This window comes from Balaenoptera physalus (genome assembly GCF_965194825.1).
Source record: "Balaenoptera physalus genome assembly, chromosome: 7".
Taxonomy (NCBI): Eukaryota; Metazoa; Chordata; class Mammalia; order Artiodactyla; family Balaenopteridae; genus Balaenoptera; species Balaenoptera physalus.
In genome coordinates this window covers 114,633,743-114,659,819 of record NC_138886.1, presented here as the reverse complement: position 1 = coordinate 114,659,819, position 26,077 = coordinate 114,633,743, and the positions used below count along the sequence as shown (strand labels likewise).

At 46.5% G+C, this 26,077-nt stretch overlaps 1 protein-coding gene across 4 annotated transcripts in view; it reads right to left on the bottom strand.

The window, feature by feature from the left end:
* Nucleotides 1-26,077, bottom strand: part of LOC309664046 (serine protease 55-like) — a 47,318-nt gene that overhangs the window by 11,090 nt on the left and 10,151 nt on the right. For 2 of the 4 annotated variants that reach the window (XM_082469005.1, XM_082469004.1), the window contains exon 3: nt 1,095-1,284. In XM_082469005.1, the coding sequence (XP_082325131.1) occupies nt 1,095-1,284 (190 nt within the window). Of the gene's footprint in view, nt 1-1,094; nt 1,285-6,294; nt 6,451-26,077 lie in introns of those variants that run through there. The other 2 variants (XM_082469006.1, XM_082469007.1) reach the window with 2 other exon arrangements.

Below are 26,077 nucleotides of genomic sequence, written 5' to 3'. Positions count from 1 at the left end.
ACCAGAAAAGCAAAAATTAAAAATTCTGAAAAAGTAGCAAGTATCGGCGATGATTTTAACACTTATACACCGCTGGCGGAAATTTAAATGGGTGCAACCACTTTGGAAAATCATTTGGATTTTCTAATAAACTTGAAGATGCACAAGTCCTATGATTCTATATCTTCTCTCCTAGGAATAAACTCTTGCACATATGCACCTGAAGACCTATGCAAGAATCAGGAACAGAATTTAATCCAGACCTGCCATTGATGAAGCAGAAAGAATCGTCAGTAATAATTCAGGAATTTCCCTCCAGGCAGAATGGCCAGGAACTTTCCAACAGCCAGTCCTTAAGTATCCCATGGGAGCAGATGCAACAAGTTTCCTTGGTTACCCCAGGGTGAAACTTTCCCCAGGTTTTTGATTAACCCTTTAAAGTTCATCTTTCTGTGTATCTTCAAACTTTCTCGAGGTGGTGGAGTGGAAAAGCACAAGTGCTGGAACCGGATTTAAATCCTGTTTCTGTCTACTAGGTGTGTACCTTGGGTGAGTCAGCTAACCTTATTGGACCTCAGTTTCCTTCTCCATAAAATAAGGATGCTCATTTTACCTGCCTCAGGGTTTCTGTAAGATCGAATAAGTTAAAAGGGGGTTATTCACTCTACCTGCCTCAGGGTTGTTTGTATGATTAAATAAGTTAATGCACGTAGTTTCTTAGCAGGTCGCTGGCACACGATTAAGAATCAGTAAATGCTCTATTTTTCACCAGTCTCCTGGAGTGCAGAGAAAACTCTATAAGGAGGAGGGAGGTAGGTTGTCGGATGGCCCAGGAACCCAGACCTCCAGAATTAGGAGGATTTCCTCCTAAAAGGACTTGAATGTCCTAGGAGAGGTAGACAGACCAAGCCCTTTGGCTCCACCAAGCCACAGATGTCCCTGGAGAGGACAGTTTGTGACCTCAGGGAAGCCGCAGTTACTGGTTCTGGGTGACAACAAAGAGGGCACAGTGGAGCCGGCCTTGGATTCACAGCCTCCTCCTCCCTAGGGCATGTGGGGCTTCCCCAGGGAGGGGGGCACACTGTCAGAAGCAAGGGGATGGACTCGGTACTTACGAGATCTCAGAGTGAAAGCAGTGAGCCGCCGAGACAATCCACCACTCGTTGATGATGGCGCCACCGCAGAAATGTTCATTTCTTGCTTGAATACTCACCTGCCATGGAAACTCACCCACCTCAGCCTCCATCCCTCCTATGATTCTGGAAAACTGAGCTCCTCTCTCAAAAACGGGTCTTTCACCGCATTCTGGTAGAATGGAAGAGAAAGGAAGGGAAACGATGAAACACTTAGTCAATATCCATAGAAGACCCATAGGTAGCTATCATTATACCCATTCTAGAGATGGGGAAACTGAGGCTGGCCCAGTAAAGCACCCTTAGAAACACGAGTAAGCCAACAGATGCTTCACATCTGTTGGAACGTGTTTGGAAGTGTTGGCTCTGTCTCCTTTTCAGACAGGCAAGTCACTTTGCCCAGCTTGTTTCTGCTCTCATCTGAGAGAAATCAGAGGAAAATAATTGGCCAGGGCCAACCTGGAGTGACTGGCAGAATAATGCCTCTGTTGCCAAAAAATGTCCACGTCCTAATGGACCATGCCCTGGAATTCGTGAATATGTTACCTTACAAGGCAAAGGGGACTTTGCAGATGGAATTAAGGTTGCTAATCAGCTGACCTTAAAATGGGGAGATTGTCCTGGATAATCTGAGTGGACCCAATGTAATCACATGGGTCCTTAAAAGTGGTAGAGGGAAGCAGAAGAAGAGAGATGTGACTGCAGAAGAAAGGCACTGAGAGATGCAATATTGCTGGCTTTGACAATGGAGGAAGGGGCCACAAGCCAAGGTATACGGATGATCTCTAGAAGCTGGAAAAGGCAAGTTAACAGGCTCTTCCCTAGAGCTTCCGATAGGAACGCAGTCCTGCTGACACCCTGATCTTAGCCCAGGGAGACCCACGTGGGAGTTCTGTCCTACAGAACTGTAAGATAAGAAGTTTGTGTTGTTTAAGCCACTGAGTTTGTGGTAGTTTGTTACAGCAGCAAGAGGAAACTAATACACACAGGAAACCAGAAGGGTGGCCCAGAGAGGGCCTGAACCTACAGGAAGCCCTGAGCTATTCTAGGTTAGAACATTCTGTTCCAGGCAGAGCAGCTCTGTTTCCTGGAAGGCTGAGAATAAAGGCTGCAGCTGCCTGTTTGGAAGAGAAACCTGCCTTCTGGACCGAGTCCAGATCCAACCCCTCACCCCGAGGAGGAGGAGATGCTCTTAGTATTTTCTGACTTGAATGTGGTCTTGTTCTGGAACAAAGAATGAGCTTGATTCTAACGAGACCAAGACCCCCTCCTCTCTCTTTCTAGAGGCTACTTTTCCAAATACCCACTCAACAGAGGTTTTGAGGACTTTGTAGTATGGGTTGGAGGGACCCAGTGGTGGTTATTTTTAGTTAAAAAAAAAAAATGGAGTGAAAATGTATCAATACGTGTCCATAGCCTTCACCTGTCAGTAACATATAGAGGCTCTTTCCAGGACTTTTGGGTCTGCACTTCCTCCTTTATTTACCAAACACATATAGTCTTACCATGTGTCTGGGCACCATTATATGCTCTGGAGTCGCAAAGCCTGAGTCTGAATCCTGGCTCTGTTGCTTATCTGCTGAATGATTTAGGGTAAACGACTTATTCTTGTTTATCATCCCTTTCTTTATTCCCCAAATAGGCAGAAGATAATACTTACCCTACAGAACAGATGCACAGATGTACAGAACAGATAACGGGTGTTGAAGTGCCCAACACAGAGTAAACCCTCAAGCCACGTTAGCTGTCAGAATTTCTCATGTCACCTTGCACCAAGGGCCCCCTTTCCTTGGTCTTGAGAACAACCCACATCACCAGCGTGGAACCATGCAGACATATAGACTAACGCTGGAACACAAAGCCCTAAGCAGTGACGGAGGCAGTGCCAAAACGGTAAGCAGAGATGCGAGCCATCGGGGGCACTTGGACCTGCTCGCAGAGAGGCCAGCTTTGCCGATTCTCTGCCCACACCATGCACCAGCCCCCATTCACTCCATGCGGCCAAGCCCGGGCCGGAATGAGGGAAGCCGGGGACATGGGCTGTGTTCTCTCCGTGAGGCCGAGGGCAGGGAGGAAAATGCGGGCCCTGGAGTCACACTGGGGCCAGTCCCCGCTCCCCCATTTCCCTGCTGTGAGGCTCTGGACCAATTCTCAACCTCTCTGAGGCTCGGAGCTCCTTACCCACGTGTGGGGCCAAGAGTGGAGAGCCCATTGGGGTAGTGTGGGCATCTAATGGGGGAAAGTACCTGACCCGTAACAGCTTCCTTTCCACTTCAGCCACCTGCCACCCCCCAAGAGAGAGAAACAACCTATCAGGAGCTGCGAGGAGCTGCCGTGGAGCACAGGTACCCCCGGCCCACCCCCACCCCACCTCTCATGCACATGGATGTCCTGGCCATCTGCTCAGCATCTGAGTTTCCGGACCGATGCTCAGCTCATTCTGGGCGCTTCGCTGCGCTCCACTATTCATTCAAGGATAAAGTCTCGGGTTTCAAAACCAAAACTTAAGGTCAGACAGGTTGAACTTGGGGCTGGGGCAGGAGAAGGGGCAAGGGAAGTGGTTTCCAGGAGGGGTGTGTGGGGAACAGGAAGCCACAGCTCCTGTGAGCCGGCCTCTTAGTGGCCCATTAGCTGATTCATGGGATCGTCCAGGCCTCTGTCCCTCGGCCCCTCTGGCTCAGCCCTGGCGGGATGGAAGGGAGAGAGCAGGGCCAGGGTCGCGCCCAGCCCCGCCTGGAGAGCCGCTCGGGCCCGGGCAGGCGTCCGCTTACCCAGATGTGCGTCCCTGGCCTGGGTCATGAGCAGCAAAAGGGACCACAGGAGCATGGCCCTGGGCATGACTGTTGGGCTGGGAGGTGACGGAAGCCGGGGCAGAGGGGAATGACTCTGACGGGGCCCCCCCCTTACAGCCAGCCCTGCCGGTGATGTCACAATGGGCTGGGGGTCTGAGAACGCAGACTGAGCCATGCAGGCTTCTCTTCTGGCCGTGCTGCTCCGAGGCGGGCCCCACCCCTGACGCCTCCTTGGCCGAGCTTCCCTTCCTGACCTGGGCACGGCCTGCGCTTCACGAGTCCTCAGTGGGCAGCTCGCTGTGGCCCCCCACACCCCGTGTTTCTTAAGGCTCAGATGCCGCCTCTTCCGCAGGGCCTGTTCTGTCAGGGTCCCCTGTGAACGTGCGCAGAAGGCCTGCGCGAGGGGCTGCCGGGTGCGAGCCTTGGCAACAGGGAGGTGGGCCAGGAGGCCCGGAGGCCTGCGCAGCCTGAACGGCCGTCGAGCCAGCTGCCATGTTCTCTGCTCAGGCCTCTGATCTGGGCCGCAGGCACGGACCCGAAGGCTGGGTTCAGAGGCCCTGGCCTCCCCCGCACACTCAGCCCAGCAGGCAACAATCCCTGCTCCCACCCTGTCTGGGTTTATTCCACGTGGCCCCCAAATCTCCAGATAGGCCCCTGTCCATTTCTAAAGATGGAAAGATCAGACTCAGAGATGCAAGTGCCCAGCCCAAGTCTTCCCCTTATGTCAGCGGCTTAGCCATGGGATCTGGACCTTACTATTTAGGGGGTTTTTTTGGACACTTTCAGTGCATGGACTTGGGTGGACTCTCCCCAAGCACCCTTAGTAACGCCTTCCCGGCCACTGGCCAGGCCCAATGGTTAGAAGTGAATCATGTGCTAAGTCAGCTCCCAAAGTGACCGCTGGTCATTTTCTAGACTTGCTTTGTCTACTCCGCCCAGCCTCACGTCCTCGGTTTTCTCCTCTGCAGAAAAGGAAAAATAATGCTCACAGTAAAGTTGCTGTGAAGCTCAAGACAAGATCATATGATTTGGGTGGTGGGCCCTCTTTACTACACCAAGGCTGTGGCTCCAGCTACCTTCTGGGAGGAGAAATTCCAGGACGTGTGACTTACACTTTCTCCAAGATCGGGAGAAAGCAGCGTCCAGGTGTTCAGCCCTGAGTGGTGGGCCGAGGCCTGGTGTGCAGCTTTCCCCACCTGTTCTGAATAATACCTCGTGGGCCTTGGCCTTGATCAAGGGCTAAGCCTTTCTCTACTGGCATAGGGAAATGTCCCCAAGCACACTGCATCACCTGGCCCCGGTTTTGCCCCGGGAAGCTCTGAGTTTTCCCTCCGCTCTTCCTTTGGACTCAGCGCTCTCCCTCCCTTGGACGTGTAACCCACACCCTGAATGCTGGCGGCTTTCTTTGCTCAGGTTCTGGGGGTGGGGTGTGGAGGGGAGGAGGAGCCTGGGCCCCATGCCTGATCGGGAGAATAGAGGATGATTGACGGGCACATCCACCCTAAACTGCTGCCCATTTTCTATGAAAGTATCTGGACAGAATCATCTCTGTCTCATCTCTAGGAAGATGCATTCCTTCTGGGTCTGTGTCCTTCCTATTGACATGACGTGAGCCCTGTCTATTGCAAAGCACTCATTCGCTGCCCCACATTTTTTGGCTGAGCTTCTTCACAATAACAGTGGATCACACCATGTCTGAGCTGGTGGAGGGACTGACCGGCGGGGCCAGAGCCACCGTGCACAGCCCCAGAGGCCGCCATTCCTGTAGACTCCAATGGGAATGGCTCCCCCTGGAACTGGGCAAACATGGCCCGAGTATGGAGAGAAACTTTAGGAATGTAAGGAATCTATAGAAATCCAAAGAGGAAAGCAGGTACATGGTGACATAGGTTGCACAGGGACACTGCCTGCCTGACGTTCCAGAATTCCCCAGGGTGGCTTTATCGAGGTGACTTTATTTTCCACAGTTCTAGCCGGCAGAGCTCTAACTTTGGTGTGCAGCCCGGGGAGCTTGTTTGGTACAGATTCGGGTTGCCAGATTTAGCAAATAAAAATACAGGTTGCCTGGGACCTCCCTGGTGGCGCAGTGGTTAAGATTCTGAGCTCCCAATGCCAGGAGCCCGGGTTTGATCCCTGGTCATGGAAATCGATCCCACATGCATGCCGCAACTAAAGAGCTCGTGTGCCACAAATAAGGAGCCCGCCTGCCGCAATTAAGACCCAGAGCAACCAAATAAGTAATAAATAAATATTTTTTAAAAAAGAGTTAAAAAAATACAGGTTGCCCAACTGATTTTGAATTTCAGATAAAGAACAAATATTTTTAGTACACATGTACCCCATGCAATGTTTGAGACATTCTTATACTAAAAAAAAAAATCATTGTTTACCTGAAATTCAAGTGTACCTGGCATCCTGTATTTTAGCTGGTGAGCCCAGTGTTGATTTCCAGGCTTCACCCTTCAGACTCTGATCCAGTGGATTGGGGAGGGCAGGGAGCCAGGTCTCAGCACTTTAACAGCTGCTTCCAGATTATTCCAGGACAGAGCCTTCTGGAGCGCCTGGAGAAATGTCAGTTAGGCCAAAGGTAGAGGGCTTCCTGGGATCCCCGGGAAGCTGGGGACTGGAGTCTGACTCCAGTTAGACTGGAGTGGCCCATTAGCTGATTCGTGGGATCGTCCAGGCCTCTGTCCCTCGGCCCCTCAGGCTCAGCCCTGGCGGGATGGAAGGGAGAGAGCAGGGCCAGGGTCGCGCCCGGCCCCGTGGGCTTCTCATTGTGGTGGCTTCTCTTGTTGCGGAGCACGGGCTCTAGGCGCGCGGGATCAGTAGCTGTGGCTCACGGGCTCTAGAGCGCAGGCTCAGTAGTTGTGGCGCACGGGCTTAGTTGCTCCGCGGCATGTGGGATCTTCCTGGACCAGGGATCGAACCCGTGTCCCCTGCACTGGCAGGCGGATTCTTTTTTTTTTCTTTTTTTAAACATCTTTATTGGAGTATATTTGCTTTACAATCGTGTGTTAGTTTCTGCTTTATAACAAAGTGAATCAGCTATTCATATACATATATCCCCATATCTCTTCCTTCTTGAGTCTCCTTCCCACCCTCCCTATCCCACCCCCTCTAGGTGGTCACTAAGCACCGAGCTGATCTCCCTGTGCTATGCAGCTGCTTCCCACTAGCTATCTATTTTACATTTGGTAGTGTATATATGTCCATGCCACTCTCTCACTTCGTCCCAGCTTACCCTTCCCCCTCCCCGCGTCCTCAAGTCCATTCTCTACATCTGTGTATTTATTCCTGACCTGCCCCTAGGTTCTTCATAACCGTTTTTTTTTTTTTTTAGGTTCCATATATATGTGTTAGCATACGGTATTTGTTTTTCTCTTTCTAACTTACTTCACTCTGTATGACAGACTCTAGGTCCATCCACCTCACTACAAATAACTCAATTTCGTTTCTTTTTATGGCTGAGTAATATTCCATTGTATATATGTGCCACATCTTCTTTATCCATTCATCTGTCGATGGACACTTAGGTTGCTTCCATGTCCTGGCTATTGTAAATAGAGCTGCAGTGAACATTGTGGTACATGACTCTTTTTGAATTATGGTTTTCTCAGGGTATATGCCCAGTAGTGGGATTGCTGGGTCGTATGGTAGTTCTATTTTTAGTTTTTTAAGGAACCTCCATACTGTTCTCCATAGTGGCTGTATCAGTTTACATTCCCATCAACAGTGCAAGAGGGTTCCCTTTTCTCCACACCCTCTCCAGCATTTATTGTTTGTAGATTTTTTGATGATGGCCATTCTCACCTGTGTGAGGTGATACCTCATTGTAGTTTTGATTTGCATTTCTCTAATGATTAGTGATGTTGAGCATCCTTTCATGTGTTTGTTGGCAATCTATATATCTTCTTTGGAGAAATGTCTATTTAGGTCTTCTGCCCATTTTTGGATTGGGTTGTTTGTTTTTTTGATATTGAGCTGCATGAGCTGCTTGTATATTTTGGAAATTAATCCTTTGTCAGTTGCTTCATCTGCAAATATTTTCTCCCATTCTGAGGGTTGTCTTTTCATCTTGTTTATGTTTTCCCTTGCTGGCGGGCGGATTCTTAACCACTGAGCCACCAGGGAAGCCAGGGGATGTGTTCATTTCTTCTTTCTTGCAGCCATCCACAGGTGGACAGGGTCCGGGTGTTTCCCTGAACAAAGGCACTTTGGTTTAACGTTCAGGCGGAGGGGCAGGGTTCCCTGAGGCTGGCCATTATGTATAGACAGTATCCTTTTAGTGAACAAAAGCAGTGGAAAGCAAAGGTTAAAGGAAAAGAAACAGATCCAACATGTAGTCTGATTTGGCTCTTCCCTGTTACACACCTTCCCCTGACTTTGATCCCTGGCAGGAGCAAAAGAGCAGCTTGAGCAGGGGGAGGGTGAGCAGAGCCAGAGGTGAGAGGAGATCCAGGCCCTACCCCGACCCAGGCCCTAACCCCGCCCAGGCCCTAACCCGACCCAGGCCCTAACCGGACCCAGGCCCTAACCCCGCCCAGGCCCTAACCCGACCCAGGCCCGGGGGGAGGTTTGATTTAGAGTCAGACTCAGCACCCCCCGGAGCGTGATGAGGGCTTGGATGCTCTAATTCCTAAATTGAAACCTGGTTTGGGACTCAAGTGACTGCAGGTCTACGATCTAAGGATAAGCCGAGGGTGTCCCTGGGGCTTTTCTATCTGGGCAGGACAAATCATCACCACCCCGTGGAGTTGCAAAGCCAGAGGGAGGCAAGACGCACTTGCATTTCCATCACGTTCCTCGGTGCCTTCACGGCCCACCCGGAACGTCATCGTTTCTCCATTTACAGCCGTTTGCGGAACAGCGACCGTGGAAGTCTGACTCTATCTTACAAGCCAGGGCAAGTCACTCAGGGAGGCAGACGCCTGGTACAACGGCGTGCCCACGCATCCCCACCGCCCGGCGCTCACCACGGAAGTGATGAAGGTGAAAGGAGTGTCTTCTGTTGTTCATAACGAGCCCCTTTCGACCCCACCTGAGTTTGTGTTAACGAGGTGACTTTTGAAAAGCCCCAAGGATGGGGGCTAGTTGCCCAGGCGACCAACCCCCTGATGAGAGGGTTGGAACTTTCAGCCCCACCCCCTGAGCTCTGGGGGAGGCGAGAGGGGCTGGAGGTTGAGTTAATCACCAATGACAAGTGATTTAACCGATTATGCCTGTGTAATGAAGCCGCCATAAAACCCCAACTGAAAGGGTTCTGAGCGCTTCCGGGTTGGTGTGCACGTGGAACGGGGGATGGCACGCCTGGAGGGGGCAAGGCAGCCCTCCACCCCTTCCCCACACCCTGCCCTGTACATCTCTTCCGTCTGGCTGTGCCTGAGTTGGCTCCTTTTAACAAACTGTAGTAGTAAATAAAGCACTTTCCTGAATTCTGTGAGCCATTCTAGCAAATTAGCAAACCTGAGGAGGGGGTCGTGGGAACCCCTGATCTATAGCCAGTTGGTTAGAAGTCTAGGTGGCAACCTAGGCTTCCAGTCGGCATCTGAAGTGAGGGTGGTCTCGTGGGGCTGAGCCGGTGACCATGGGGTCTGCACGGACCTCAGGCGGGCAGCGTCAGAATTGAGTTAAACTGTAGGGCACCCCGTCAGTGCCCACCGGAAATTGGAGAAGAGCTCGGCGTGGAAAAACCCACACATCGGGTGTCAGGAGCTTCCTGACTCCTTCCCCCGCCCATCAGTGCACGGCTTGCACTTAGTTCCCTGAACAGGGATCGAACCCGTGCCGCCTGCAGTGGAAGCGTGGAGTCTTAACCACTGGACCCCCAGGGAAGTGCCTGGTGTCAGAAGTTTTGTGGGAGTAGAGGAAAGCAGGAGTGTTCCCTTTGCATGTAGATAACAGCTGTTTCAGGCAGTGTGTACATCCTTCACTCAATCCTCCAAACAGTCATTCTTTGGACAACAGGGGATGTTGTGAACGAGAAGAGACGGGGTATGGGTGGAGAGGAAGGGGGGTCAGAGCAGAGGGAGGGCATTCTGGGGGGCTCTCGTTTATTTAGAAGATTTTAAGATGGGGATGACTAAATCAGAGAGGTGAGGAAGATGTGGAAGAGGGTGAAGAGGGGCGGGGGAGAGTATGTAATTGATAGCATCAGATTCCCGCGCCTGTGGGAGTGATAGGGACAGAGTAAAGGGACAAATTAGGCAATTAAATAGTTAATCCCACTAGGGGATTGTAAGTAAAGAAAGAAGTATGGGAGACTCCTGTAAGTTAATGATCACTCAAGAAAGCAGGTTTGCTTAACCGCAAAACTAAGCAGGCCTGCCTAGCAGCAAAACCATGCGACAGAAGCATGAGAGAAGCCCCAAAACAATAAAACAATGGTGGCATGGGACCCACATCCTGCCCAGTGAGCTCAGTAAGTCAATGATCCCTAGGACATGCTCTCTGCACACATAAAAACCAATACTTTATGGAAAGGTGCTCATTGTACAGAGACCTGAAATAATTTTGACAGTCCTGGCTTGACCATGTAGGGACAAGAAAACTCCCCTGCCCAATCTGCAGGAGGAGCTGATGATGGACGCGTGATGTCTACTCAAGAATGAGGAAGAAGGTGGTCTTTTCACCCTCCCCACTTTTCCTTTGATTACAAAACTGTAGCCCACTAAGTTCTCAGGGCACGGCACCTTCTTGCCCACCCGCTTGTAAGCCTCACAAGCGTCCTATTCTAATAAATCACTTCTTATCTATCACTTTGCCTCTCGCTGAATTCTTTCTGCACTGAGACATAAAGGACCGGGCTCTTCAGAGAGCCCCAGAAACAACACCTATCAGTTTCAGCAGGATTGAGAGATTTAGAGGACACAGGGAGGGATTTCCCTTAATCAGGAGGCATTGCTCCTCTTTGGAACATTCTAGTACCATTTTCCACACCAACACCAGCTCCTGATTTTCCTCCAGCACTTCTGGCAATTTCCAGCCTCCTTTTCCAGCTCTGCTTCCTGGACATGGTCATAAATGACAGCAGTTCTTCCGGGCTCAGCCCGAGGCCCTTTTTGCTGTTCTGTCCACACATTCTCTGTGGACAAGCTCATCCACTCCTGTGATCTCAACAGACTGATGGCTTTCCGGTGTCTACTTCTACCCCCAAACCTTCAGAACTGTATGTGTATCTGCCTACTCACCCTGTGTAGCTGAATAATCACAGTACTTCTATATTCAGCCTTCTCTGTCTCTCTCAATTACATCTGTTTCTTGGTAACTCCACTGTTTTAGGCTGAATTGTGTCTCCCTTAAAATTCTCATGTTGAAGTCCCAATGCTCAGTACCTCAGAATGTAACCATATTTGGAAATAGGATCTTTAAAGAGTTGATTAAGTTAAAATGAGGTCCTCAGGGTGGGGCCCTAATCCAATATGATTGGCATCATTATAAGAAGAGGAAGAGGGACTTCCCTGTAGGTCCAGTGGTAAAGACTTCGCCTTCCAATGCAGGGGGTGCGGATTCGATCCCTGGTCAGGAAACTAAGATCCCACATGCCTCGCAACCAAAAAAACCAAAACATAAAACAGAAGCAATATTGTAACAAATTCAATAAAAACTTTTAAAATGGTCCACATCAAAAAAACAAAACAAAACTTTAAAAAAAGAGGAAGAGACACCACGAGTGTACCCTGCACAGAGAGATGACCATGTGAAGAGGCAGCAAGAGGTGGCCGTCTGGAAGCCAAGGGGAAAGGCCTGGAACAGAGCCTTCCACTGTGGCCCTCAGAGGAAACCAACACTGCTGGCACCTTGAGCTGGGACTTCTCACCCTCCAGAACTGGGAAATTTCTGTTAAGCTGCCTAGACTGTGGTACTTTGTTATGGCAGCCTTGGCAAACTACCTGTCCTCTTTCCTACTTGAGGCCATCACCATCTTTCATCTGTATTATTGGAGCCACTTCCTAAATGACAGTCTCTTTTCTAGTTTTATCCTCTCTAAAATAATCTCCCAGAGTAATCTTTTAATGCACATGTGTCTGTATGACCTGCTTTGATTCCACTGCTCTCCCCATTAACCTCATAATAAAGTCCAAGTCTCCTAACAAGTCATGGCAGGCTTTGAGATCTGGTTCCAGAGAATACGACAACTCACCCAAAGACCCAAAGCTCTTTAACGCCCAAGCAGACACTAGAACACATGGCTCTTCAAGAGGCTCAGAGTTATGCTGGGAGGGGTGGGTACAGACACGAGTGCCTGATACGGTGCCCCTTTAGTCCCCACTGCAGAGAGAATGCAGACAGGGGAGGATTGGGCTGTGCAGACACCACTGAGCCAGGCTGCCCTGTGTCCCCTGCTTCCTCTCTAACCCTGGGCTTACTGTGATGTCACCCAGGACCAGCTCTGCCATGCATTTGTGATGGCCCCCACTGAAGCAGCTGCAGCTGGCATTTTGTCAGCTTTGGCTAGAGGCCCAGGTTGGGAAATTCTGGACTGGAATGAAAAGAAAATGCTGCAGCTTCTAATTCCACTGCTCATGGCGCTCAAGGGACGTGCCCAGGAAGCTCCAGGTCTGTGCCAGTCTAAGCCAGAGTGGAGGATGGGGAGAAGCCTGCAACCTCTTACCTGGCTCCTATAGAGTTGATTTAGAGGCCCAAGGGGGTGCTAAGTCAGAGCAAATGGCTCAGGAAATGAGGAGAGTACAGTTGATTAATCGAAGAAGATGTATTGGGCTCAGTGAACATGCCAGTTAAAATGACCCCCCAGTGTCTGGACCCAGAGTTCTGGAAGAACAGGGGACTTGGAGCAACAATTAGCAAATGCTTTTGCTTCTCCAGTCTCCACTGCCCTCCTTGTAAACACATTAAGGATCTTTCTGGGCTCAATACTCTGGGAGAAGCAGCAGAGTTGTGGTAGAATAAGGGCCTTATTAATTTAGAGCACCTTATTAGATTATGTAATCTCATAAAGTGGGAAAAGTTTAAAGGGCTATTGTGGGGAGCAAACGAGTTAACACAGCAGTTTCCAAAGCACGTTCTGTTAGAAACTGCATAGCAAAAAAGCTCTAAGATTAGACAAAATTTGGAAATGCTCCTTTCAGTACTTTTCCTTGGCGTCACGGTGGATATCCACATGTTAAAGGTTCCGAGAAATCTCACAGTGAGAAAGTGGTTTAATTTTATTTAATCCAGTATTTCTGAAATGTATCTGCCCACAAGGCTACCCTTTACCCTAACTCCCAGCCTTATAAATAAGTAACATTTTCTATTTATCCTTTTGAGAATGACCTGTTTGTATAGTTTTCCCATCATTTCTATTTGAGTGGGTATCGTAAGTCAATTGGCAGAACCTTTTTGATTTTAATGATATTAGCCCTTTGTCTCTTATGTGTGCTACAAAATCTTTTCTCCTAATTCTTTAATACTCTTCCAATTCTATTTTGGACTAAACAAATCTTAAATTTATGTTAGAAGTTCAGCAATATTTTTACTTATGGTTCTTGGCTTTTATTTGATGTCTTAGAAGGACCTCTTCATTCCAAAATTATAAACACAATCAGACCTGTAGCAGAGTGTAAGCTCTGAAATTAGACTGTCTGCTTTCTAATTACTTTTCCTCCAAGTACTTGCTATGGGACCTTAGAAGGAGTTTCTAAATACTCTGAATTTCAGTTTCCCCATCTGTAAAATGGCCATATTAGGGTTATTGTGAGGGTTAAATATGCACAAAGCTCAGAGAACAGTGCCAGACACTGTAAATACCAAAAATTTGTTAGCTGTTATTATTCCTAAATGTTTATGATTTTACTTCTTAAATTTACATTTCCCCATCCCAAGTTGATATTATCGTATGTTATTTCCAAAAAGTTTTATTTTCATCTTTTACATTTAGATTTACAATTCGTTTCGTTTCAAATTTTGTATACAATATAAGGTAGAGTTCAAGATTAACTTTTTTTCTTTTTTTTAAAGAAAGTAACTGTAAAGAACCCCCATTAGGTTATCAGTGGATTTCTCAGAAGAAACTCTACAGGCCTGGAGAGAGTGAAGTGACATAGTCGAAGTGTCATAAGATAAAATATGCCAGCAAAGAATACTTTATCTGCCAAAGTTATCCTTTAGATATGAAGGTGAAATAAAGGTTTTCCCAGAAAAACAAAAGCTAAGGGAGTTCACCACCATTAGACCCGCCTTGCAAGAAATGCTAAAGGTTCTTTGTGCTGAAATAAAGAGATGCTACTTAGTGACATAAAAGTAAACGAAAGCACACAATACTCTAGCAAAGGTGAAAAATAGTCTGAATTAGAAAACTCTAACTCTATATGAGAATGGTTGTTAACCACTTATAGTATAAGGGCTAAAGGAAAAAAGCATTAAACATAACTATAGGTACTAACATTTCTCAACGAATTCACAGGACAAAAAAAGGTAAATTGTGACATCAAAAATATAAAAGTCAAGGAGTAAAAGAGTGGAAACTTTATAGGCAAATGAAGATTAGGAGCTATCAGCATAAAAAGGACTGTTTTATCTAAGAGATGTTTTATGTAAGCCACATGGTAATCACAAAGCAAAAGTCCCAAAAGTAGAATCCCAAAGCATAAAAAAAGGGGAGACTGAGCAAATCACCTTGGAAAACTACCACTTTACAAAGGTAGATAGAAACGAGGGAAAAAGAATGAAGATACAAAATAACCAGAAGGCAAACAATAAGATGACAGTAGTCAGTCCTTACATATCAATAAACACTCCAAATATAAATGGATTGAATTCACCAATCAAAAATCACAGAGTAGTGGGATGAATGAAAATAAAACCGAGATCCAACTATGTGCCGCCTATAGGAGACTCATTTCAGCTCAAAGGCTGAAAGTGAAGAGACAGAAAAGGATATTTCATGCAAGTGGAAACAAAAGGAAAGTGAGGGTACTCATATCAGAAAAAATAGATTTCAAGCCAAAAATAATAACAAAAGACAAAGAATATAGTTTTGTTTTTTAAATATGTTTAATTTAATTCAATTCAATTTAACTTATTACTGATACATTGAAGTTTGAATCCAGCATCACACTATTTGTGGCATCTCCTCCACATTTCTTTTCCCTTTCTCTCTCCGGTTTTGTGTGCATGTGTGCGTGTGTGTGTGTGTATGTTTTGGGGAAGTTGATAAAGATTACCTCTGTTACTTATTATCCATCTAATTATGTTAACAGTTACAAATACACTCCAAAAACGTTTTCTTCTTCACCTCTGTCCCTCACATCCATGACACTCAAATTGTCATGTGTCATGTATGTGAAGCTTCTGCACCATATATTACTGCCTAGTATGTTATAGCAGCTCTTGAGGGATGAAATTTGTGCTTATTATTCCACATGTACACTTACTTGCAGCCTGGTTTACTTCTGATGCACCCTTATTTCTAGGGTGTAGACCATTAAACTCCTAACTAAAGCCACGGAATTCATGAGGTCCCTCGCCATTGATGGGTCCTGGGGTCCCCCTCCTCACCCTGCAAGGCTGTCAGAAGTACCGCCCAGCCTGTCAGATGACTCTCCACAAATGGTGCCCACAAATTTGTTTCTCTTCCTAAATATTGGCCCATAACTCTTCACAAACTTTGCTGTCTAGTGCTTTCAAGCAAGTGATATTTTAACACTTTTATTTATCCTCAGCAAGAAAGTTGGTTCAAATTTCCTAGTCCATCTAACTGGTTTTAATTTTTCAATGCTATTATGTGTCTTTATTTTTTCTTTGTCTCTGCTAGTTCCTTTTTACTTCGTCCCTTTCTCTTATTTCATAGTGTTCCACGTTTTCTTTAATGTCCTTGCATGATACACCTCTAACCTGTTTCTTCCCTCCTGGTAATAGCTAAACAAATATATTATTCATGTGTATTTTGTACATTCTGTTTCTCCTTTTTTGTAATATTTTTTGCATGGTTTTAAAAATTTTATTTATTTATTTATGGCTGCATTGGGTCTTCGTTGCTGCGTGCAGGCTTTCTCCAGTTGCGGCGAGCGGGGGCCACTCCCTGCGGTGCGCGGGCCTCTCACTGCGGTGGCTTCTCTTGTTGCGGAGCATGGGCTCCAGGCGTGCGGGCTTCAGTAGTTGTGGCTCGCGGGCTCTAGAGCGCAGGCTTAGTAGTTGTGGCTCACGGGCCCAGCTGCTCTACGGCATATGGGATCCTCCCAGACCAGGGCTTGAATCCTTGTCCCCTGCATTGGCAGGCAGATTCATAACCACTGCGCCACCAGGGAAGCCCTTTTGCATGGTGTTTATATATTCTTGCTGGTTTGCTTTTAACTTGGGGCCAGTTGCAACAGACCTGCCTTCCACCTTATACTGTATAGATAGAAACTCATTGCTGCCTTTCCCTTTTTATATAAGCCTTTCCATAATCTTTTCTCTTTACCCAGAGGGCTGGATATTGATAATTTATAATATCTGTTCAGTCTGCCTGAGGAGAGTGGTGAGGGACTTGGGATCACGACCAGTCTAGATCTGGAGATATTTTATTGGATGCTTTCCCTCTGAAGGGGGCCAGGGCAGGGGGTGAAGTTCCAACAGCTCAAATAAAATCTTTTCATGTGTAGGGGTATCCTTGGATTTCAGGAAGTTCTTTCCTCTTTGTGGTAATCTTCTTGGAACTCAACGCCTTTCTTACTTCCTGAGTTGGAATGTATTTTTTTCTCTGCAAAGATAGCTCTAGTATCTGCTGTGAAGTTTAGTTGCCGCTGACCATTAAGAAGACATGCCAGGGACTTCCCTGGTGGTCCAGTGGTTAAGACTCCACGCTTCCACTGCAGGAGGCTTGGGTTCGATCCCTGGCCGGGGAACTAAGATCCCACATGCCCCATGGTGCAGCCAAAAAAAAAAAAAAGCCATGTCAAAGGTGGGTGAAGGAAGTATCACATGGTTGGTTGTCATCTCCAGACTGTTCCAGGAAAGGTCAAGTAGCTCAAAAGAAGCAACGCCCTGTCCTTCCCTTCTCTTGCCTGGGCCACAGGCTCTTGCCCTCTGATCTGTGGATAGCAGTGGGATTCTGTGGATTTCTTTTCACTTTGTTTACAGTATTCTGCACCGTGGGGAACTCTAGAATAGGCTGTGTATGTTATTTCTCAGTGTCTTCTTTCATTCTGATAAAATTACAAGGCCATAGTCTGAATATCCTCAGTTTGCTGCATGAGTGTATTGTGTGAGTATGTATGAATGTATTTATAAGCCATCTTTCCTCCAAACTATTTTACAGTTATTTTACAGTTCCAACAAAGCAACAGGAATATTACAACTTAAAACTCAAACCACAAACTCAATTTTATTTGAAACTACTGAGTTTTACTGAAAATATCTAAATATATTAACAAAGAGGCCGAGTAATCCAGCAGAATGGTGGTGGAGCTATGATAAATGAGCATTTGCATAAGGGAAGTGGAATAGAGATGCATTCCAGGGCCTGAAAACAATTGGGGATGGATTTCAGGCTGATGCATCATGGAAAATGCACAGCCAATGGAAATCCTTGATGGCAAAGTCTCCTAGGATTTTATGCTCGTAAGGCAGAAAAGTAACAATGAGTTCTCATGGAGTCTAGTGTGAAGAAGATATATAAAGTGTATGTTAGAATAGAGAGGTTGCATCTTTCAGTACAAAGGGCTGTGTCCTGATAAGCAACCCTGAAACAAGAATCCCAAGTGCTACAGTGGCCAGAACTGTGTACTGAAGGCCAATTTCCAGTGATTCTAGAACCAGAATGCCTGGCTTCAATTCCTGGTTCTAGCACTTACCAGCTGTGTGGCCGTGAGAAAGTTACTTTACCTCTCTGTGCCTCAGTTACTTCTTCTGTGAAATGAAGATAATAATATATAGAACCCAACTCATGAGTGAGAATTAAAGGAGTTAATATGTATAACATAAAGAACTTAGAACAGTGTCTAGTCCACAGAAAGTGTTAGCTGTTACTGTTGTAATGAGCAGGTCTGTAGGTTCCTTGAAGAAGAGGCTGGGCTAGATTTGATGGCTAGTCTATGTGGAAGGACTAGCACTGAACTAGAAATGAGTAGACCTGCGTTTGAAGCCCAAATTTGCTACTAAGGTCATACATATATCTAGTTGCTTTTCAATAAATATTTCTTAAGTGAAGGAATGAATGAATAATTGATAGATCTTCACCACTATTCCAGGTTTAACCAGTTCAAGAGAGAGAGTACAGGATGTGTCCAAGGTTCATGGCTACCAAACTAAGACTTTCTGATTCGATTCCCTAAACCAGATGTCCAGAGCACAACTTGAAGATCTAAAAAGCTAAGATTGAGATAAATAACAGAAAATACTAAACAAAATCATGGGTAGTGAACCCTTGTACAGAATTCCTCCAAAAGGTTGTATAAGCTGAAATTATAAAGTGCGCAAAACACTTAGGAAATGTATAGCATTTTTGTTCACTTATTTATTCAACAAACATCTATTGAATTCTTAACACGTTCAAAGACTGTGCTAAATATTAGCAACGCGAAGATGGCAAGATATGGCTTATATCCACCACATATTTTTAGTCCAGTCAGGGAGACATGTCAACAGGTAATTAACACAATGTGGTCAGTGCCCTATTGAAGCATTTTCAAGGTGCTTTGGGACCACAGAGCAGAAAATAACTGTTGAAGGCTACGTAGTTTCCCAGGTGGATAAAGGATGTATCTAAGGCAAAGAGAAAAGAACTGCAAAGGCATGAAGGCAAAGAAGAAGGTCATTGTGGCCCCAGATGTGAAAATAATCAAGGATTACTCACAGCACAGCCAAGGCTTTGGGGAGTAGCGGGAAGTGAGGCCGGAAACGTAGGTGGATCACGCCAGATCACTGAGGGTCTACGTGTCATGCCGAGGATTGGGACTTTGCTGTGTTTAGGGTCATTGGAAGGGGCCATCCCAGGGTGTTGAGAAGAAAATGTGCAAGGTCATGTTGAGGTGCTGGAAAGAGAACTGAGACAGCCGCGTGCAAGGTACCAGGTGGAGCGAGAAGAGAGTGAGGTACCAGAGCCCAGGACGACAGTAAGAAGACCATCGCCAAGGTCCTAAAAAGAGATGCTGAACTGAAGCCAAGACAGGAGAAGACGGCGGCCAGGACCAAATCTGCCCAGGGTCAGAGTCTGGGTGCGGGGGAATGTCGGGGTGGCAGGGACTGTGTGGAAGAAGTGACAGCTCCGGGGGGGGGGGCGGGGGAGAGAAGATCTGCGGGCAAGATGGGCCAGAGCTAATTTATGTTCCCTGTATCCCCGCACTCACCCGGGGATGAACTGAGGGAAAAGAGAAACGTTAAGAACAACTGACTTGAAGTACAATATTCTGACAGCGGAGGAGGAGCAAAAAAAAAAAAAAAAAAAAAAAAATGACAGTGCCAGTTTCTGGAAAGTGACATCTCCTAAAATAAATATCTCCTAATTTATTGTCATAAGCTCAGTGTACTCAGCCAACTCTTTTCATTTCATTTTAAACACTTTGTCAGCATTAGACAGGAAGCGAATGTTGATCATTTGTTCACATGCTCCTAGTTGTAGAGCTCTCATTAGTGATTTGAGCAAAATACATTAATTCAGCCATTGCAACCAGTTACCTGACATGTTCCTAAACGTGGTGGCAACAAACTCAGAGGATTGAAATACAGTCTGGATGAAGGATTCAAGCACTGAATTCTGATTTACTTTAAATCTCCTAAGATAAGAACAAACATTTGTCTCAGATGCTGTATGTGAGGCAGCCAGAGTACATAGAAGGATGCCTGCCACAGGGTGTCAATGTAAGAAGCCAACCTGAAGCAAGCCTGGGGTATCTGGAAGAGCTGTGCTGAAGTACTGCCATGTATTCACCCAAGACGACCTTGGGAGCACGTGACGGCTGTGTGTCCATATGTGTGTGCTCGCCTGAGAATGTGAGAGACTCCGAGGAGGTGGGGGAGATGGTGGGGAGGAGAGAAGGAGGTCAAGGGCAAAGGTGAGAGAAAGGGACCCTTCAAACTGATTTATGTATTTAATTTATTTATTTTTGCAGTTTAAAACATTTTTTTATTGGAGTCTAGTTGATTTACAACGTTGTGTTAGTTTCTGCTGTACAGCAAAGTGAATCAGTTATACATATACATAGATCCACTCTTCTAATTTTTTAGATTCTTTTCCCATATAGGCCATTACAGAGTATTGAGTAGAGTTCCCTGTGCTACACAGCAGGTTCTTATTAGTTATCTCTTTTATATACGCTAGTGTCTATATGTCAATCCCAATCTCCCAATTTATCCCTCCCCCTCTTATCCCCCGGTAACCATAAGTTTGTTTTCTACATCAGTCACGCTACTTCTGTTTTGTAAATAAGTTCATTTATACCCCCCCTTTTTTTAGAGTCCACATATAAGGGATATCATATGATATTTGTCTTTCTGTGTCTGACTTACTTCACTCAGTATGACAATCTCTAGGTCCATCCATGTTGCTGCAAATGGCATTATTTTGTTCTTTTTTATGGCTGAGTAATATTTCAAGTCTGGATTCCAAAATTCAGAGACAATATGAAAAGCAGGGGCAAGGGATGAGATAAGAAATATCCACCCTGAATCAACCGAAGAAGGCCACTGGGTAAACTCTTCCTATGAAGTATTGGATGAGAAGGATTAGAGCAAATGATACAGCTGATGTGGCTACGGAGGGACTCCAGAGATTACTGATGTTCTTATGCCATGTCAAAGGCAACCATGACAGATGGGCATGGGCAGACTCCTTAAAGAGAAACTCCTCTAATAATTTTTTTAGCAAAGGGAATGACTTTCTAAGCACCTAAGGGAAAATTTATAAAGGAAAAGTTTCGACCCAGCAACACATTTTAATTTCCTGAATGTCAAGACAAAAGAAATTGACAAATTGGGTAAAGTAATTACAATATTTTTTCAGATGAAGAATTATTATCCCTAATATCTAAATAGCTTTTTACAAAAACAGTTAGTAAATAGCATACCTCAGCTCCCTCCATGCACCTGCCCCCCAGCCATCAGTCCAAACTTTCAGTTCTGAGCTCTTGGTGGTTTGCCTAGATTGGGTTACCATACTTTTCCATTAATTTCTCCCTATGGATAATGAAATACTAACAGCATCCCCAGAGGATTGCATGGACCACCCCCCCCCAGACATATTCCTCCTTGTCCAAACTCTATTTGCAGCATAGCTCTATTCTCTCGATAATAAACGTCAATCAGGGACTTACCTGTTGGTCCAGTGGTAAAGAATCTGCCTTACAATGCAGGGGACAACTAAGCCCACATGCCACAACTAATGAGCTCGCATGCCTTAACTAGAGCCCGCGTGCAGCAAACTACAGAGCCCGTGCGCCCTGGAGACTGTGTGCCACAACTAGAGTGAAGCTCGCACACTACAACGAAGAGCCCGTGCGCCACAACGAAAGATCCCGCATGCCGCAACTAAGACCCGATGCAGCCAAAAATAAAGTAAATAAATACATAAATAAATAATAAGTCTTTTAAAAAAAAGAAGCATCAATCATCTCAGTCAACACATTAACTCCTTCTTTGCCTTTTGGTTCAACGGCTTGATGAGCTCCAAGCAGCCAGGATGGAGTCTCAACTCTCAGGTCGATAGATCCACTGTGTTTCTCAATAAATGCATTCCTCCCTTAGGAACTAAGACTTGTAAACCTTCACAGCTCAAAGTTGTGATAAGAAGCAAAATACTTTTAGAGCAGATCATTAGGTGAATAGTAATTGGAATCAATTACTATTCCAGTTGCTTTTCTAACCCTTGATTTACAAACCCATGTTTTCTGGTCATGGGAGAATCAGCACATTATATTGAATACTGGCCCTTGAGATGCACCATACTTTGTAAAAGAGCACTTCAACCTCGTAAGTTGTTAGATCTCAATAGACTCAGTTACAGAAACTTCAGTAGGCCGTTCCTCTTTTCTGGCAGGCGTGCTGCTTCCGGGTGCTGGGATACGTGGTAAGAGCAGTGAATCCCACGGACACGAACATGTTGCCTCACTTCTGTTGCATTAAAATCAGTTGATCAGAAGTTGTGCCCAGTGGAAAACCACATGATGAATAACTAGGCATTCAGTGGGGTGGCAGAAGCTTTGTGAGCAAGGCAGACACATCCATATACAGAATAAATGCCTATTTCTATGATGAAAAATTACTGCTTACTCCACAAGGGAAGAAGTCAAGTGTAATCAACCTCCCACAAGATAGCTTACATGTTACATCATCCTCAGCCTACAGACGACGGCCACAACAGGGTCTTTCAAGGATGCTGATGTTGCTTATGGAAATGTACTTTGCAATGCCTAATTTAACATGGTGTCCCCAGGACTCATTTAAGGGATGGAGTTAGGGCATGGGTGAGCAGGTCACCCTTAATAAATCCATTCTGACATTCCTATCCAAGATTTTGTATTCCTTCTTTTATGTTCTACAAAAGAATTCCATTTAATGTAGGCCATTTATTTTTGTCCAGGGTTTTAGTCTGTCAACTAAACAAACAGAGCCATTGCTAGCTGCTCCAGATAATTCATTTGAACACAGATTTTCTCTTAAGTGCACCCAAACTGATAAATTTGGCCAAATCACATTTTACTTTATCCTTTGCTTAACTCCTTTAGAATCTCTTCTCCCACATAAACCTCTGGTGTCTACAAACATACATTAGCAGAATGTCTCAGTTCTTCTAATGTGTATAATATCTTCTGCCGGGTCAGATGAACTGATCCCCTATGAAGTCCATTGTGATGGCTCTACTTATGGTTCCGACTGCCCTGAGAGGTGGTAGGGGTGGGTTATGGGGAGAATCAGCATCCCCCTGGGAAAGTATTTCAGTTAAGTCATTATAAAGTCTTCATGGAAACGGAGACTAGCCTTCCCAGAAAGGGGTAGAAGGGCTGCTTCTAATAGGAACGGAAGCTCAGTGGGATTTGAGGTTTTATTTTATTTTATTTATTTTTGGCCGCACTGTGCAGCATGTGGGGATCTTAGTTCCCCGACCAGGGATCGAACCCGCACCCCCTGCCTTGGAAGGCGAAGTCCCAACCACTGGACGGCCAGGGAAGTCCCGGGATTTGAGGTTTTAAAGTACACTAATTCATCTTAATCCATCCAAATATTCCATTGCAATTTTCTTGGTCACCTTCTTTCCCAATTAATCACCTTTCATGTAAGCACCTAAAGAAGTTGTGAATTCAAGTTATGTAGTCATTCTGCTACCTGCAGGAAGAACTCTGGGCCTGATTTTTGATACAGTAGATGAGAGATTCTTTTAGGGCAGTTGTAGAAACTTCTCTGGGCCTTAGATGATGCCTTTGGGTTGAAAATGTAAAACTCCTATATTATTGTTGCTGTTTTTCTGGTAAACTTTCCATTGCATTCGGTGACAGTAGCCCTTGTACTTATCTCTTCCACCAGAAAATTCTATTGCAAAAACCACTTGTTCTCCTTTAATAGGATTCCAAGAATGACAGGTAATAATTTGAGAGACTGTTTTGACACTGCATACCCTGGACTCCCAGAATCGCATTTTCCACCAGTGACGAGGTCATTACTGCTTTCAAATCAAATCAAGCCTGACAAGAAATCTTCGATTCCCATCTTTGCAGTTGTATTTCCTGAAACCACTTTCAATACCAAATAACTGTATCAGTCAGGATTCTATCAGGAAGATAGAAAATACTCTATGTATCTCAAACTGAAAGGGATATAGTACATAGAGATGGATGCTTACAGAACCATTAAAAGGGTTTGAGTGCAAAGACCAGGAAAAACAGTTGCTTGCTTCGAGAAGCTCTGTAAGCCTCAGGAATCATAGGAACTCACTGCTAATGATCTTATTATTCTCTTCAGCATTAGAGTAACAATTTGCCAGAGGACATCCAAAGTTAATGGCAAAACCTCACAACCGTCTTCTGCTGAAATCTGCATGCCTGTGTACAGTGCTAAGGGCAGACAATGCTTCTGTCTTCTGCCTCCTAAAACTCGCCTGAGAATCTAAATTTGAAGCCTGTTGGGACTCTGAGAAACGTGACCAGCTTTCAGCAACTACAATTCTTAGGACAGTTTAGAAAGGCAGAGATGGGGCTAAACATCAAGATACAATATACGGCACACTGATAAACTAAATGTGGAAAATAGACGAGCAATCCCTCAAATAGTCACTATGAGAATTAAGAGAGACAACACCTGCAAAGTCCTAAGCACAGTATATTATATATGTGTAACTTAAGTGCTTGACATTTTAAGTTTTTGGTTGCTGAGTCATCCATTTTGAAAGACATCCATCCTGAATAAACATATTGCCAGCTGTATGACACAGCCACTAGCAAAACAACCAGATAAGGAATCAGGCTTGTGAAGGTCCTCACCCATGAAGGTCCCTTTTCCAGAAAGCCCCGGGTAACCTACATAACTGCTTGAGTGACCTATTTCTTCCTTCCTGCACCCTAATTCCTGGTCGCGTGCTTTAAATTAGTCAATAAAGAATGAACTCGTGAGACCCTAGACACCCTACCTTCAACCCTAACAAAAGCAGATCCCCGGGTCTGTTATCTCTCTCTTTCTCTCTCTGCCTGCAACCTGGCTGTGTGGCCCCTCAGGTGTGCTGTGTACCCTCCAGGACCTGTGCGGAATAAATCTTGTTCCTCAAAGTTCCCTGATGGTTTTTGCTGAAGCACATCCTGCAATCCTAATACGAACCACAAAGGCTGGTCCAGCCACACATTGGGGGAGATATCCGCGGGGGCTGGCTGCAAGTGATATGGTCTGGACGAGTGCCACCAGCGTTCCTAGCTGACAGCCGGGCTATCAATAGGCTGAGACCAACACATCACCATGAAAAGCCTTACTGGGCAGCTGGCTATCTTTACCCGTCCTGAGATAAGAATGGCTCACAGCTTTCAATTCTATTCTCTGGGAGGGAGCACTAGACGATGCTGTGCGGTGATTTTCCATTTGTCCCCATTTTATCATGACAAATGCCCTGGCTGTCCTTCCCTGCGTCCCGGGAGGCTGGCTCCTGAGGACTGGTCACCTGGGGGACCCTAAATGTCACGTGGCTTGCCCTGGGCAATGGGAGGCACCGGCAGGCATGAGGTAGGAAGGGAAGGGGTTGGGGCACTTCTTCCCTGTCCCTTCTGGCTGGGGCCACTGTGCTGCCAGTGGCAGGGTCCCTCTTTGACCCAGTTCCTGCTGGGATCTCTCCTCCGTACCTGCCGTTCTCACTGGATTCCAGCAACTAGACTTTCTGTTCTTGTCCCTGTGGCTGAAGGCTGTGGCCAGTTTCTGAAATGCCCTCCTTCACTGGGACACTTCACGATCGATGCCCACAGCTCTCTGTCCCTTCATGAAAGTAGCTTCACTTCAACTTGCCGAGTGGAATTCGATTTCCTTCTGGGACCCTCTCGACTCCCCCTGCTCAAGGTCATCTTCCTAAACACCCCGGGCCTGAGGTTTTGAGGTCATCAGCCTCCTTGTTTCCACCTCAGTGGGCTGGATGGACATTCAGAAAGTCACGACAGGGCTCAGCACAAGGTCAGGCCGTGGATTCACGCTGGACTCAAAGACTAGACCCACCCGCCCTTCCTGGCAGAGGTGATGACTCCATCCCCATGAGCCAGCGGGCCGCCAGCAGACAGCAGCTCCCTTACTGGGGACACGAGTCCGAGGTCCCACCGCGCACCCCTGTCCAAAATGGAATCAGTGAACCCGGGTCGAGTCTCTGCGGCCTTGCGCTCAGATACCCCGAGCAGCCTGTACCGGGAAAGAATTAGGGCACAGCTGAAACCCAAAAGGGAAAGGAAACGGGCTAAGATCCACGGGGAACAGTGACTAGTTCTTCATCCGTCTCCTGCCCCAAATAGCTCCGCTCTCCTCCCCCACTGGTGTTTACATGTGTTCCTTGCCTGGCAGCAGATGCCACCGGGCCTTAAACTGGGTCACAGAGGGCGGTGAGGAGCCGACCAGGCCCTCAGGCCACGTCCTCCCCTGCCCTCACTGCCCAGAGGCTCCAGGCTGGAGTGGCAGAGCCCGGACCCCAGGTGGCCCCTGCCCTCCAGGGCATCCTGGCAGGGTCCCTGCTGCCCAGAGCCACAGCCGGCGAGGGGGACCCTCTGTCCAGCCTGTGAGGGGGCAGAGGGGTCGGCACTGGGTGCG